The sequence below is a fragment of the Columba livia genome, chromosome 1, assembly GCF_036013475.1.
Source record: "Columba livia isolate bColLiv1 breed racing homer chromosome 1, bColLiv1.pat.W.v2, whole genome shotgun sequence".
In the NCBI taxonomy this organism is placed as follows: domain Eukaryota; kingdom Metazoa; phylum Chordata; class Aves; order Columbiformes; family Columbidae; genus Columba; species Columba livia.
Window position 1 is genome coordinate 172,656,857 of NC_088602.1, and position 13,441 is coordinate 172,670,297.

General features: G+C 48.5%; 1 protein-coding gene across 1 annotated transcript; it reads right to left on the reverse strand.

Annotated features, from left to right (window-relative positions):
• Window positions 1-424: 424 nt before the first annotated feature.
• TAB1 (TGF-beta activated kinase 1 (MAP3K7) binding protein 1) lies at window positions 425-9,948 on the reverse strand. Its single transcript, XM_065046963.1, has 11 exons — window positions 9,878-9,948; window positions 8,503-8,639; window positions 8,150-8,303; window positions 7,432-7,518; window positions 6,440-6,578; window positions 5,843-5,956; window positions 3,365-3,476; window positions 3,112-3,256; window positions 2,562-2,784; window positions 2,107-2,263; window positions 425-1,108 (listed from the first exon to the last, which is right to left on the reverse strand). Exons 1-11 carry the CDS (start codon window positions 9,908-9,910, stop codon window positions 901-903), a joined length of 1,509 nt encoding a protein of 502 aa, XP_064903035.1. The 5' UTR covers window positions 9,911-9,948; the 3' UTR covers window positions 425-900.
• Window positions 9,949-13,441: the final 3,493 nt, after the last annotated feature.

Genomic DNA, 13,441 nt, shown 5'->3' on the forward strand with positions numbered 1-13,441 from the left:
ACACCAGGGTGCATGTCTGTGTCTTCAAAGCAGCTGCACTGCAATGTAGTTTCAGTCCCTGCGGTGCACTACCAGAACCCTCTACAGGAAAACTGCATTATAAACTCCACCTGCCCTCTACAACTCCGCAGGTAGCCTGCATTGAGGGAAACGGTGTGCATTTTGCCTACAAAAAACAATAATTTGAATTTATAGTTTAACTCCAAGCCATAATCCAGTGCCAAAACTCATGGAATAAATATAGGACAAAAACATGACACTTTTAAGTCACCTGCAAGGGCTCAGGCCACTTTTGCTACAGCAGCTTGTCTGCTGCAGGGTGCAACCCCCGACTCTGGAGGAATAAAGGGTTTCACGAGGAAGAGCTGTCACGCCCACACATGACATTATAAGGAAGAGAGCAAGCCACACAGGTGCCAATGAGTGTAGCTATAAGTTATTTATTCTGGAAAATAGAGGTATCTTCTATGGAGTTGAACACTGGAATCACAGCATTATGAATTGAGTTGTGGAAACATTATGACAGCACACACACCCGCAGGCACACGCGCGTACACCTACACATACACACAGCCTTTGTACAGGCCCCTACTCTTGCATTATCCAGACAGAGCCCTCTCTGCAACTTTATTTGCAAAAACCTGCAGTGAGAGTTGCATTCAAGACCTCTTCCCCTATTCACAGGGCTTCCACGGGGAGGAGGTTGGTGGGGATTGGGTGCATGGCACAGGCAACACGTGCGTCGAGTGCACTGCTCACGCTCCCAGCCCAGAGTTCAGCACGTCCTGGAGAGGAGTCAACTCCTGGCAGAACGCAGCCCTTGGTGGAGCGCTCACTTCTTGCCTCAGTCTTTTCTCAGGCAGCCAAGCACAGGGTGGCTGGAAGAGGCACCTTTCCACGTTAGGATACAGTCAGTGCTCCCTGCTCACCATGGTCCATGTTCCAAAGCCGGTAAAATTCTGCAAAATCCACGTAGGGCTCCACGCGCCCATCTTCATCTGGCTGGAGCGAGTGGGTGGGTCGGGAGCGGAAGAGACCCCCGTCTGAACTTGAGCTGCTACTCTGCGTGTGAGTGTTCGTGGACTGGAGTGTTACAGTTGGGCTTTGGCTATGGAGAGAGAGAGAACACAAGCATCTTTATTTTTCCCCCATCTCATGCTTTGGACAAGAAAAGCACCACAACAAATGCTGTCTTCTTCACTGATCAAGCTGTCCTTAACAAACAGGTAAAAGAAGTTGCAGTCTCTTGCTCTATCAGAGCACTCGAAGTGTTGAGAACTGCTTGGAATGAATGAATGCTAAAGATATTTGATGCACCTTTAACTAGAAGGCCTTAAGTATGACCAGGCATCTGAGGAACAGAGCAAGCAGGAAAAAAAATGAAAAAAAGAGGCATGCACTCTTCTGGCCTCCTCAGACCCATACGGGAAGAGCCTGGAAGCAAGGAAAACTATTCTTGCGCGATCTGCGTTGCAGCCAAAGCAGCGCTAGTGCGTCAGCTTCATTGTTTCTGGAGCTACCAGAATACAATAACCAGAGAACTTCTTCACTTAGCAGTGTGTACACACACCACCCCGTGCCAAAGGCTAAACCTAAACCAGAGCCACCAACTAGTATGATCCTGCAAAGTGGATCCAAATAGGATCCAGTTCTAAACTTTATAGTTTTTCCTATCCTGGCCTCTGCCTCAGCTTGTGCAGTGCAGCCTCTCCAGCAGCCTAACCTGCAGAGCCCCTCTTCCTTATTAAAATTAAGGGCACCCACACTCCCTCCAGGCACAGCACCCAACACACTTGGCACACAAGATACAAAGAGCAGGGCTGCTCGCTGCCAGAGCGGCCTCTGCAAACAGCAGCAGATGCTGCTCCCCAGGCACGTTCCCAGCGCTGGCTTCAGAGCCGCTTGCTTTACTCATTCCTGGTCCTCACAGAATTGCTTTCCAGCTAACATGTTGTGCTGGCTGTCAAAACTGCAGTCAGGAGGGCCACGCTCCAGATAAGAGAATGATTGACAGGTAACTGACAGCTGTCTCTCTGCTTTTCAACCACTTGGCACAGTGTGAGGCACAGGGGAAGACTGTGGGTAGCAAAAGAGCAGGACATTTACTTAGTGAGCGTGGGGGTGGCTTCATCCAGAGTTGAGCTGCTGTGGGCACCGTTGACCATCTGGCCTTGGGAAGGCATGACGAGAGACAGCGTGACGCTCGTCTTGCTTGTGCTTTGGGAGCTGGAATACGGCACGGAGACGGGGTAGACACGGCCTCCTGAAGAGGGAGAAAACAAGAATTACAAAATGCACTCGAGACATGAGTGACTGAGGGTGCACAAAGAAAGGTCAAAGGAAGGGCCAAAGAACCCAAGAATTTATATTAAACTGCCTTTCTTAGATGCTGTACTGTATTCTGTCGAATTGCCACAGACTCTAGGTCTCAGGAGCCAAAAACTCCTTTAATAAGAAAATTCCTTCTGACTATCTCTTCTCCCAGTGTTAGGTCAGCACTGGACTGATCAAGAGATTTTATCTCCCATCCTCCATTTTGTTTCCTTCTCTCCCCAACATACCTTGTGTTGGCGTCAGCGTGGGCTGGCTCATCTCACCCAGGGGGTACCCAAAATTCCTCACAAGCAGTGTCATGTCTTCATGCCGGGGACAGAACTTGGACCGTTCCCCACCACTGGCAAATGTGTCACAGTGGATCCGTTTAACCCGGTCCACAACCGCTTGTGCCACAGCATCCAGAGACGTCTGCTTGGCAAACTCTGTGGCAATCATGGCTGCAATTTCCTGAGCCAAGAAGGAAAACAAACAAACAAAAGATGTTTAGGAGAACCTCAAAGTTTTTACAGCAACTCATCCAGCTGCGAAGCTTGCCAGTCTCAGATGCTAATACGTGCCCTTGGGCCTTGAATCATCCCATTCCTTTTAATGGGCTACTCCTGAAGGACAGGGCAACTGCCCAGAAGAACTGGCTTGGCAAACCAGGTCCCGTATTATTATAGACTGGAATGGAGTGGCAGAGGACAGAGGAGGACGAAAATCTGTATGAGAGCAGTTGACACTGCTGGAGCAGGTCAAAAGTCAAGGGAACATGTCCTCAGCGAGCAGGCTCACCTGGTTGGCCTGCCCAGGCCCATGAGCTGCCTCCAGCGCTTTGTAGAGCCCTTCAGACATGAGCACCAAGAAGCCCGTCACCCCATCCAGCGAGTGCCCTCCATGAATTTCAGGCTCAGCTATGATGGGCTTTGATTTAGCAGCACTGGAAAGAGACGGTATTATTTAGTATTTGATGGTGACACAGTAGGTGAGAATCGAAGGGCCATGAAGAAAAGGAGAGCTGGAAACCACAAAGCTGAGTTTTTCTGACCTGAGCAGTTCAATATCAGTATAGCCGTATTTGACTTTGTAGTCTCCAATGCGCCGAGTGCTTTCCTGCCCACGAATAGTTCCCACTTGTTTTATTTTGCCTGCATCCAAGCCTGCCAGATTGAAAAAGAAAAAAGTTTAAGTGACTTAGAAATTAGCAGGACTTCCTCCGATTACACTGTCAGGAGAAAAGAAATATCCATATCTAAAGAGAACTGTAAGCCAAAATGAGATGCCAGAGAATCATCAGGAGGACATCAAGAAGAAAACAAAGAGCAATTTGCTCTGTTCCAAAGGATGCCCTCTCATTAATTGTAATCTGGGAAGGAGAGAGAAGAGAGAGATGTACACAGCCTGACGTTTGCACCATGAATGCAGTGGTTGGCTCTGAGACAAAGCCCACATCCCAGTCCAAAGCCACCAGCAGCAGCTGGCCTGGGCACACAGGCATTCACTGAAAAGGCAGAGGAACATCTGTGCCTGTCAGCTCCAGACGGCGCGATGGGAGGAGGAAAGCAGGAAGGGGGGAAAACATACATGAAGGATTCTGCTTTTTCTTCCACCTATTATTGATCCCTGCTCCTGAACTCCACCTGGTGATTTCACTAATATGCTTGTTTGCAGAGGGAGAACAGGAGAACTATCAACAAGAGCCAGTGAATTTGCTCAAGTGCTCAAATCGGCGTTGGCTACTCCTAAAATAAGGACAATGACCAAAAAATACTTATTCCAATAAAATTAAGGGGATATACCTCCACTTCAGTGTACAACTCAAATCTGGCAGGGGCTAGGAAGGAAATCCACCTTGAAGAAGGTCCTAACAGGGACCATATGGGCGAAGCTACTATTTGAGGCAGGACTCAGAGCAGACGAGCCACTTACCTGGTCTGTTCTGGCAATTCCCCCTTCCTGGCTATACCTAAAGCTAATAGGCAGAAAAAATGTTATTTTGAGATTTTTGTCTAGGGATGACTGCCCTCAGGACAAGGTGAAGGCAGGGGTCCAACTGAAACTCTTTGAGTCAAACCCAGCCTCACCACACAGATGGCTCTGCACCTACCCCAGCAATAAGACACAACTCCACCATCTGCTGCAGACCAAGGCTGACTCACCAACACGGCCTGGCTCATTTGCCAGCTCCTGGCAGGGGATACACGCTGTCGACAGACGCAAACACAGGGAGGCTCACAACACACCAGAGAGGTTGTGTCTGCATCACAGTACCTCTCGGGGAGCAATGAACAAGCTGCAGTGCAATGAGATAATAACTATGAAGGCGCCAAGACCTTTCCCCAGGAGAGGTGTGATACAGGCACCATCATGACAAACGCTATCCCTGCTACTTTTCGTCGCTGTGCTTCAACCTAGCCTTACAACAACCTCTTTTGGGTGCCCCAAACAGCCTGTGCACACTAAGTTGTTCCACATGCTCTCTCTTCTGCTGGGACTGCCAGCAGGAGAGCCACTGCTGCGCCAGGTTAAGAAGGCCACTATTTCTGACAGATCCCTTTTCTGCTGTGGAGTGCAGGTAAAATCTGCAGAGCACTTTTGGCAGAAGAAAGGCAGTCAAAGGGTCTCTTTCCCTGGATCCTTGTATTCAGTCTTCTGTTTTATAGCACATACCACTTCTGCAGGAGTATGAGTAAAAGAGAAAATCGAAAAGAAATGGAACAAAACAGAAAATTACATGAACAGCCTCACTAGATAAGAATATGTCTACTAGGTGAACCTAATGAAGAATGCCAAGTTAGATCTACCTAAACAAAGGTACAGAACATAAGTAACTCAGTAAGAAGAATTTGGTACTAGCAGTCACACAAGTGGTCTGGGCTAGTTCTAGAAAAAGAAAGAAAACATGTGAAAAGCTGTAAAGGAAAAGGCAAATTGCCTAAAGCAAAATGTCAGCATTAGAGTTCAATAGTTACTGATGTGAGAACAGTAAATGCCAGTGCTTGGTCTAGTTCTGTCTGAAGCTGCGTTTCTTGCAGCAGCTTGTACAGAGGCATATTGAAACGCATCATCCCGAGGGTGCAGCATCACACAGAACACAACCCAGCATCACCGTGGTTTGCCTCCAAAGGAGCAGTCACTTACTGTCCATCCTGCATCTACCCTCCGGCTGCGTGCTTCCACTCCTGCCTTCCTACTAGCTCCAGCAATCACACAGCTGGAGGGCAAATCAATGTCCGTCTGGCAGTCAGACACAAAACTAACTCTTGAAACTTGAAAAAAAAAAAACAAAAAAAACAAACAAAAAAAACCGGACAGTTTTCTGCTAGTTCAGTGAGTTGAACTTACTCTATAGCCTCGCAATGGCTAATTATGCAGAAAAAGGCAGGGCTAAACTTGTCACTAGAAAACACAGTAAGCTTCTTTTTGTGGTCATTTATTGCTTCCAGTGGCTTGAGTCATTCCTGGTGCCCCAGATAAATGGAACCATACAATGTTTTCAGACAAGAACACAACACCAAACACTCACCCAACTGGGAGAAGCGAAAAAGTTCATCCTCATTTTCTGTCGTATGGTCCACGTTGAGCTGAGTCACCTGCAGCCCATCCACCGTGGACTTGCATAGCAGTGCCCGATTGGTACCTGCAGTGGGAGCAGCGAGATGAGGCACCAGATAGCTCTGCCGTTAAGAGGGAGAACATATCCAAACAGAAAAGGAACAGGAGAGTGGAACAAAGACAGAAAAGAAAAGAAAGGCTCATATTCTGTCCCATCGTGATCTCCAAACAGTAGCCCTGCTATCAGCATAGCAGGCCTGCCAGGCAACTCTTCATCCAGGCCTGAGAGCCGGTACCTCACAAGAAAGCTCTTCCCTTCCCAGTGAACCTGCACTGTTGCCTCTCAGCCCACTTTCCCTCTACTCTTTGGTCATACACATGGCATCAGCCAACACCTGCAGAGATAAAAGCTGAGCTGGCTTCAAGTGCTCCTGTATGTAAGAAGCACATCACTCCTTGGCCACAGACCAAAGAAACCATCCCCCACATTCAAATTTCTATTATTTCCTAGAACCACAGCCATCCTCAGGAACACCTCGACTGAGGTGCTGACGAAAAAGACACTCACCCACATTGGCGATATAGAGCTTGTTGTTGAGAACAACAGCCACAATAGCCATGGCTCCTCCAGAGATCTCCTGCTCTACAGCCTTCAGTCTCTCCACAATCTTCTGGAACTGAGGCGGCAGCTGGTGGTGAGGGACACCCTGGAACCCAAAATAAGGGAGAAGCTTAAACACACAGCCCATAACACAGAAACTACAGCTGGAATCAAAATTCTGTAGGGAGGGGACTCATCTTGGCATTTCTTAGCCTCATGACAAGATTGTGCAAGATGTAAAATTATTTGTTCAATCCTAACAAATGACATGGTTCCAATAAGGTTCTGGAGACAACAGTTCAGTTCACCTGAAGAACACAATCCATATCGACCCAGATGCTGTGCAACTTTGAGGCCTTGCCTCTCATCTGAATCATATGGCTTTGTACTGGAAGAGCCATATACACAGATTCTTCTTTCAGTGGTGCCCAATGATAGGATGAGGGGCAACAGGCACAGACTGAAGCACAGGAGGTTTCACCTGAATATGAGGAAAAACTTCTTTACTTTGAGGGTGCCAGAACCCTGGAACAGGCTGCCCAGAGAGGCTGTGGAGTCTCCTTCTCTGGAAACATTCAAAACCCACCTGGACAGGTTCCTGAACAATCTGCTCTAGTTGAACCTGCCTTAGCAGGTAGGTTGGACTAGATAGTCTCCAGAGGTCACTTCGAACCCCAACCATTCTATGATTTTGTGACTGAACTTCTCGGCATTATATTTTCAGTTCCCTACTAAGATAACCAATGGTAGGTCTAAGTAGTGACACTATGAATAGTGGGAACTCTTGGAAATGCACTAAGACACTTGCTCCACTTTATGCAAGCTCCCAGAAGAGAAACACAGAGAAATAACTTTCAATTACAGCCTCCTGTGGACCACAATGACTCATATGCCAAAGACTCATCCAGCAGTCTGGAAGGTGAGAGCTCCAGCAATCTCTGTTCTCAAGGCTACATTACCTCTGGTAGCTGGGACTGCAGACTGGCCTTCTCTGCCAAAGCATCATCAATAGACTCCAGGAAACTTCTTTCTACCACATCAAAAGCCTAAAAAAAGCCATAAAGAGAAATTGGGTTCTTATTCAATACCTACAGACCTGGGAGGCTACCCATCTGCACCTCCCTAAAACTGGCTCTTAGTGGCTGATCAGTGTACATAGAGACATTCAAGGATTGCTGTGTCACATTGAAACACAATTATTTTAGTGCAGCTAGATAACAGCTTGTAAAAACAATCTGCAGCTACTCAGAACAGAAGACAAAACCATAAAAATCACATTGAAAGCAATGTCAAAGACCTATCTGATTTTGCGTGTTGATGGTAAGAACTTGTCTATCACTCAAGAGAGCACACTCACAAATCCATCTCCCCACACATTAACCTCCTCCTTTCACTCACTGTCATCTCCTTCACTGGCTGACTTGTTCCTACATGCCCAGTGAAGACCAGATGCAGTTTCCTGAAGAGCTCTCAGCACTGCGCTGACAGAGCCAGGGGGACAGATGGGTAGGAGATGGGAGTGAAACAAAGCACTACAGCTGCTCACGATGAACACAATCACAACCACTGGCAGATGTTACCAAGCCCCACAGAAACCAGATGCTGCTCCCCTGGTGTCAAAAAGAGGAGGTGGGTTGCGCGAGGAGCAGGAACCATCCCCAACCAAAGCTACTTTACCTGCAGCAGAACTCGACGCACATCAGCATCACTGTGATCTGCGCGCAGCTGACCCAGCAGCAATTCTGCAGAGAGCCTCTGACCCACAAAGTTGGTGACTCGATTGCCATCATAGCCATTGAAGACACCATAGAGGTAGCAGTTGTTCTCACTCCTGTCAAAGAGGGCAGGACCAAAGAGGTCACAAATGTCTGGGATGATGTCTGATGTTAGATATGTAACAAGTTCCTCCAGACACCTCCTGCATACTTGCACCCCACCCTCTCCTTCAAAGCCCTATCTGACAAACTAAATGCCACTTTTACCTGCTCTAGTGTCTGAAGGAATCTGTATCCCAGGTGCAACCCACTTACCTCAATTTTAACCAGTTATCTTCCAAGGGGTGACCCTCCGTCCCCTTGCCATCTGCACTGTAGGAACGGTTTGGAGCTGAGCCCACCCCAGAGAGGTGGCAGGATGGTAAGTCATCTGTCCAACTGGGCTGCTGTTCCTGGGAGATGGAAAGAGATCATGAAAACCCCATGCAGCCTGAAGTGAAGACCCTGCTCCAGTACGGGTTACAAGCTCATCTCCACCCTCTTCTCAACCCTTTTGCACCCGAGTTTTACCCTTGGCATGGCACAGCACTACGCATTCGTGTGGTGAATCAGACCCTCACATGTCCATGGCGCACGACCATGGGGAAGGCTCTGGCTCCCGGCTGCAGTACCTCACCAGGACAAGGGGACGGGGGCCCTGTTGCTGCCAGCAATGCCAGAGGCAGCCCTGGGGCCACCATCTCCCTGGCACACACTGCCAGGGGACACACTGAAACACAGAAATAAACTTAACAGCAGAGTCAATTATACTGTTAAGCAGCACTCTTTATTTTATCAGCACTGAGGAACACTGGGGATCATCTTCTGTAAGTGCTCCAAAGACTGGATGCTCTTGCATTGGTTATATTCACATAATTATTACATATGCATTACAATTTATGAAAATTTTGACATATAACTATACTAAGAAATCATTGATGATATTAGTTACAATTATTTAGTCTCTTACTTACAATACATCTATTAATTATTAAATATAAAGGAAGCACTCTGCTTCTAAACAATTTATTACTTAATCTCCTGTCTCCCTCTCGTCATGCAGAAGGACTGAAAACTTGAAAAACATCACCTCGTTCTGCAGGTGGCCGAAACTGTTTATCATGTCAATTGGTTAACGATGGGTACGTCTTTTGTAACTTAATCTTAGAGTACGTTAATTTAGCAGCTTCTCTTCAACACACACAAGCACACTCTGCCCGGACACGGACGGACGGACACACTGACACACACACACACACACACACACACACACACACACACACACACACACACACGCACACACACACTCACTCACTCACTCAGGGCCTGCGAACGCCAGCTGCCCCCCAAGCCCGCAGCCCAGGCACGGTCCCCCCGGCCACCTGCTGTCCCCCTCGGCCACACAGTGCGGCTGGCCGGCCCAGGCTGGGGATCCACGACCACGCAGGGCCACCCCCCGCCCCAAGGCTGGGCGCCGCCGCCCTCAGGCAGCCCCCGCCCCCCGACTGAGGGGACGCGCTCCCCGCTCTCGCCGGGCCTGCCCCTTCCCGCACGGCGCCGCGGGGAAGCGGGCGAGGAGGAGGCCCAGGTTCCCCCCTCGCACCCACCTGGGGGGGTGCGTGTGCACGGAGGGGGGGAAGTTGCCACTCACACTCTGCAGCAGGCTCCTCCTCTGCGCCGCCATCTTGGAGCAGGAGAGACACCCCCCCCTCCTTCTCCTCTTCCCCCCACCCCCGTCCTTCTCCTCCAGAGCAGCCGAGTCTGCCGGATAGAGCGGCCGCTCCTCAGGAACCCGCCTTTCCCGCCACGCCCGCGGCGGCGGCGGCTCCGCCCCCTTCCCCCCCCCTCCGCCGCCCAATGGGTGAGAGCGGTGAGCCGCGCTCGAGCGCACCGTTGAGGCTCCGCCCCCTGCGCTGCGGCGGCGCCGTGCGGGGGGCGGGCGGATTGCTCTGAGGTGCTTCCCGCTCCGTGGTTCTTTTCAAACTTTAAAGTGGCGTCGGCGTCTGGGCTTTGAGGGCACTTGGAAACGTGGCCCGAGAGATGCGGCGGAGCTCTGTGAGGCTCCCAAAATGATGCCCTGGGGAAGGGCGCACCCCACTGCAGGCCTGTGCTGCAGCGCCCGCCTGTGTGGCTGGAGGAGGGAGCGCGGTCCGCTCACCTCCGTGAGGAGGGAAATCCCACGGAAGTTAAATGTTTTTAAACTTTCCTATTGTCAGCCGTCCCTTTTGTCTAGGGGGAATAGTGGCAGATCTGTTTGTTGCCTTGAAGCCTTCAGCGTGGAGAGGAGAGAGAGGGTGGTGAGGATCCTGTGAAACGGGGTCACCTTGGGCACCAGAGAGCCCGGGCTGGGGGGCTCGTGTTGAAACGTTTTTCTTAGCACCACAGCGTGCTCTGCGCAACCTCTAGGGAACACCAAGCCTAGGGAAGTCCTAGACCAGGTAAGCCCAAAATGTTAGCTCACAGCTGCACTGCTGGTCTGTAGGCAACACTAGAGGTGTCCTTTTGTCTCAGTTTGAAGCCCATCCCCTGCTGAGGCACTCCACAGCCCTTTCCCACTCTCTTTTGCAGGCCATCACAAGGACATAGTGAGACCATGCCCTCAGCCCAGCAACGGGAAGGAGTCTAGAAGAGCTGACTGATGGTTCTCAGTACCTACTGCAGTTTGGAGCAGTCCTTGGTAGTCTCCAGTCAGGCACAACAGTAAAATCATTTGTGTGCCTGCCTGAATTACGCAAATAAAACCAGAGATGGTGGATTCTGCTCCTTAAGAACCTTAGCAGGCTGAGGTAGGCTGTTTCAGGAGCGACAGTTTCTGTTGAACCAACTCAGTTGGAGCAGGATGGGAGGTGCAAGCATCATTCCCACTGCTTTCTTAACATTTGAAGTCAGTGGAAGGACCTTCCAGGTGTATGAGTGGCATGTCTTGGAGTTAGTGATGGCTGGCAGACAGGCTGCAGCAGCAGGAGGCTGGGGAAAAGTGTGTTTCCCTGTGTCAATTGAGGCTGAAGAGGCTCCGATATAGGAGACTTGCAGTTTCAGTCACGTAGCAGTGCGATCGTGATGAAGGTAGGAGTGTTAAGTAGTCTTGACTTCCAGCAGTGGCTTGATACTCTTTCAATGACATCTTTCTGGCAAATACATTAGATTCAGGTGCACTTCAGAAATAATTGCCAGTTAATTAACCTAATTCTATGGAATGATGGATTTTGCTGCAGGGGATCCTGTAAGAGGATTCCAGCTCTTTTTCCTGTAAATCCTTTGTCAATTGTTTTGTTACATGTCTTTCTTCCAAATATATGTAGTTTACAGATACTTCCCCTTCACGCAAGGCTCACAAATATTCAGCCGTTCAAGCAGACTTAGGTACACAGGCAGAATTACTTTTTTAAAAGGTTATATTGGCCAAAGATAGAAGAAAATGCTAAATTTAGAACCTCAGTTTACAAACAAACTTCCACATGTTTAGCTTTCTGTATAAGCTTTGTCTCACTAATGTCAATTTGGAGTGTTCCCATGGGTAAAGCTATGAGTGGGTACAAGTAATTATAGGAATGGGGCTTCAGTCCGCATTAAAATCAAGAGTAGGATGGACAGATTTAGTATTAATAAAGATTTGTTTTCTTGCCAGCATAAAAGAGAGTTCCTGGCGCTGCAGAAATCTGCGTAGTACAGCATAGCCCGTGTCATTAAAAGCAACAGGCGGGTTTATCAGCTTTAAAGCACGATGTCACTTTTTGAGCATTGCAGCAGAAGCTTATGCTTATTTAATGACATTCAAGGTTGCAGTCACACATCTTGGATGAGCGCAGGCAGACCCTGTCCTTGCACAGAGCGCCACTGAAAGCAGCAAAGCTTCAGGTGTCCTCAGAGACTGCCAGCATCTATCGCATTGCAGAACTGGGAATTTAGGAGTAATTTCTGTCGTCTTGTATCCCTAAGGGAGTCCTTTTGAGATGAACAAGAGCAGAGTCTGTGCATGAATGCAAAAAGGCAGAGAGGGATGAGTGGGCAAAACAACTCCTAAAGATACAAGATAGCAAAGCTGCCACTTTCCTTGTTTGTATGTACAATGACTAGCCATCTCTTGCAGTATTTAAAAATGTGCCCTGTTCCTCATTTAAATGTCTGGCTTCATCTGGTAGTCACTAATAATTGTCATTCTGGTTTATTTTTTTCCTGCCTGTTTGGGCTGGAACACAGACCTGGTGCAAAATGTGTTTTTTTCTTGGTGAAAATACTTATGCCAGATTCTGTCTTGATATTCCTATGGTTCTGTGACTGAGCCTCTGCCCTAACCTTGAGTGAGGCAATTAACTGCTCGGTCTACAAAAAGTGAATAGTAAGATTTACCAAACGAGGCTGCTTGCAGTACTAAATAAATATTTGTCCAGCATTTCACGGTGCTCCAAAGGAAAGTGCTACTGAACCTGGAGTGCCGCTTCATGAGACCGATAGCTTTATGCAGCACTTGCAAGATGAAATACTGCACCAGCAGTTTTTGTTGGCTGTATTGATTGACCTTATTTTTTCCCTTTTTAAAATTCATGCTTCTTACTTCCAGCAAATCCTCTCAGAAATTACCATGCTGTATTCTCATGGAGCCAAAATCTCCCCAAGAATGTGGGATATCAGTCTCTGAACCTCATCATCTATGCACCAATAAGTTAATTGTATGATTCAGTGACTAGCAGATCTACAGCTCCCTCTCTCATGTTTAACTCCCATGTTTCTAATTTTTCCCTCTCTTGATATTTATTGCTTCTCATTGCTTATCTGTGCCCAGTGCTAAGGGGTTGTACACACGGTATTTCTGGTGCCAAGCTGTACTACTGCCTTCCTGTTCTTACTAATGTTTTCTCTGTAGAAAAGGAAGAAGCGTGGTCACTGCTGAGTGGATAAAAAATGAGCACCAGGACTAAACAGTGTGCCATGGGGAGCAGGGAGCACAAAGCAACCCCCCTGCGGGGCTGTTGTAGGCACTCGGAAACTGTACACGATGGGAAGCAATTATGGGATCGCCGCTGAAGCCATCACATCATTTAGTGTCTCTCTACTGATCACATGTGAGATATGTTTAGAGACTTCTTTTTCTGCTTTGTTTTGCTGACGATGAAGGCTGGGGCTGGAAATGGAAGTCATGATTTTTGGCAAGGTTTCCAGGAGGTGATATGGAAAAAAAGAAGGGTCTCTGACCGAGCCGGATTCTACCACAGAT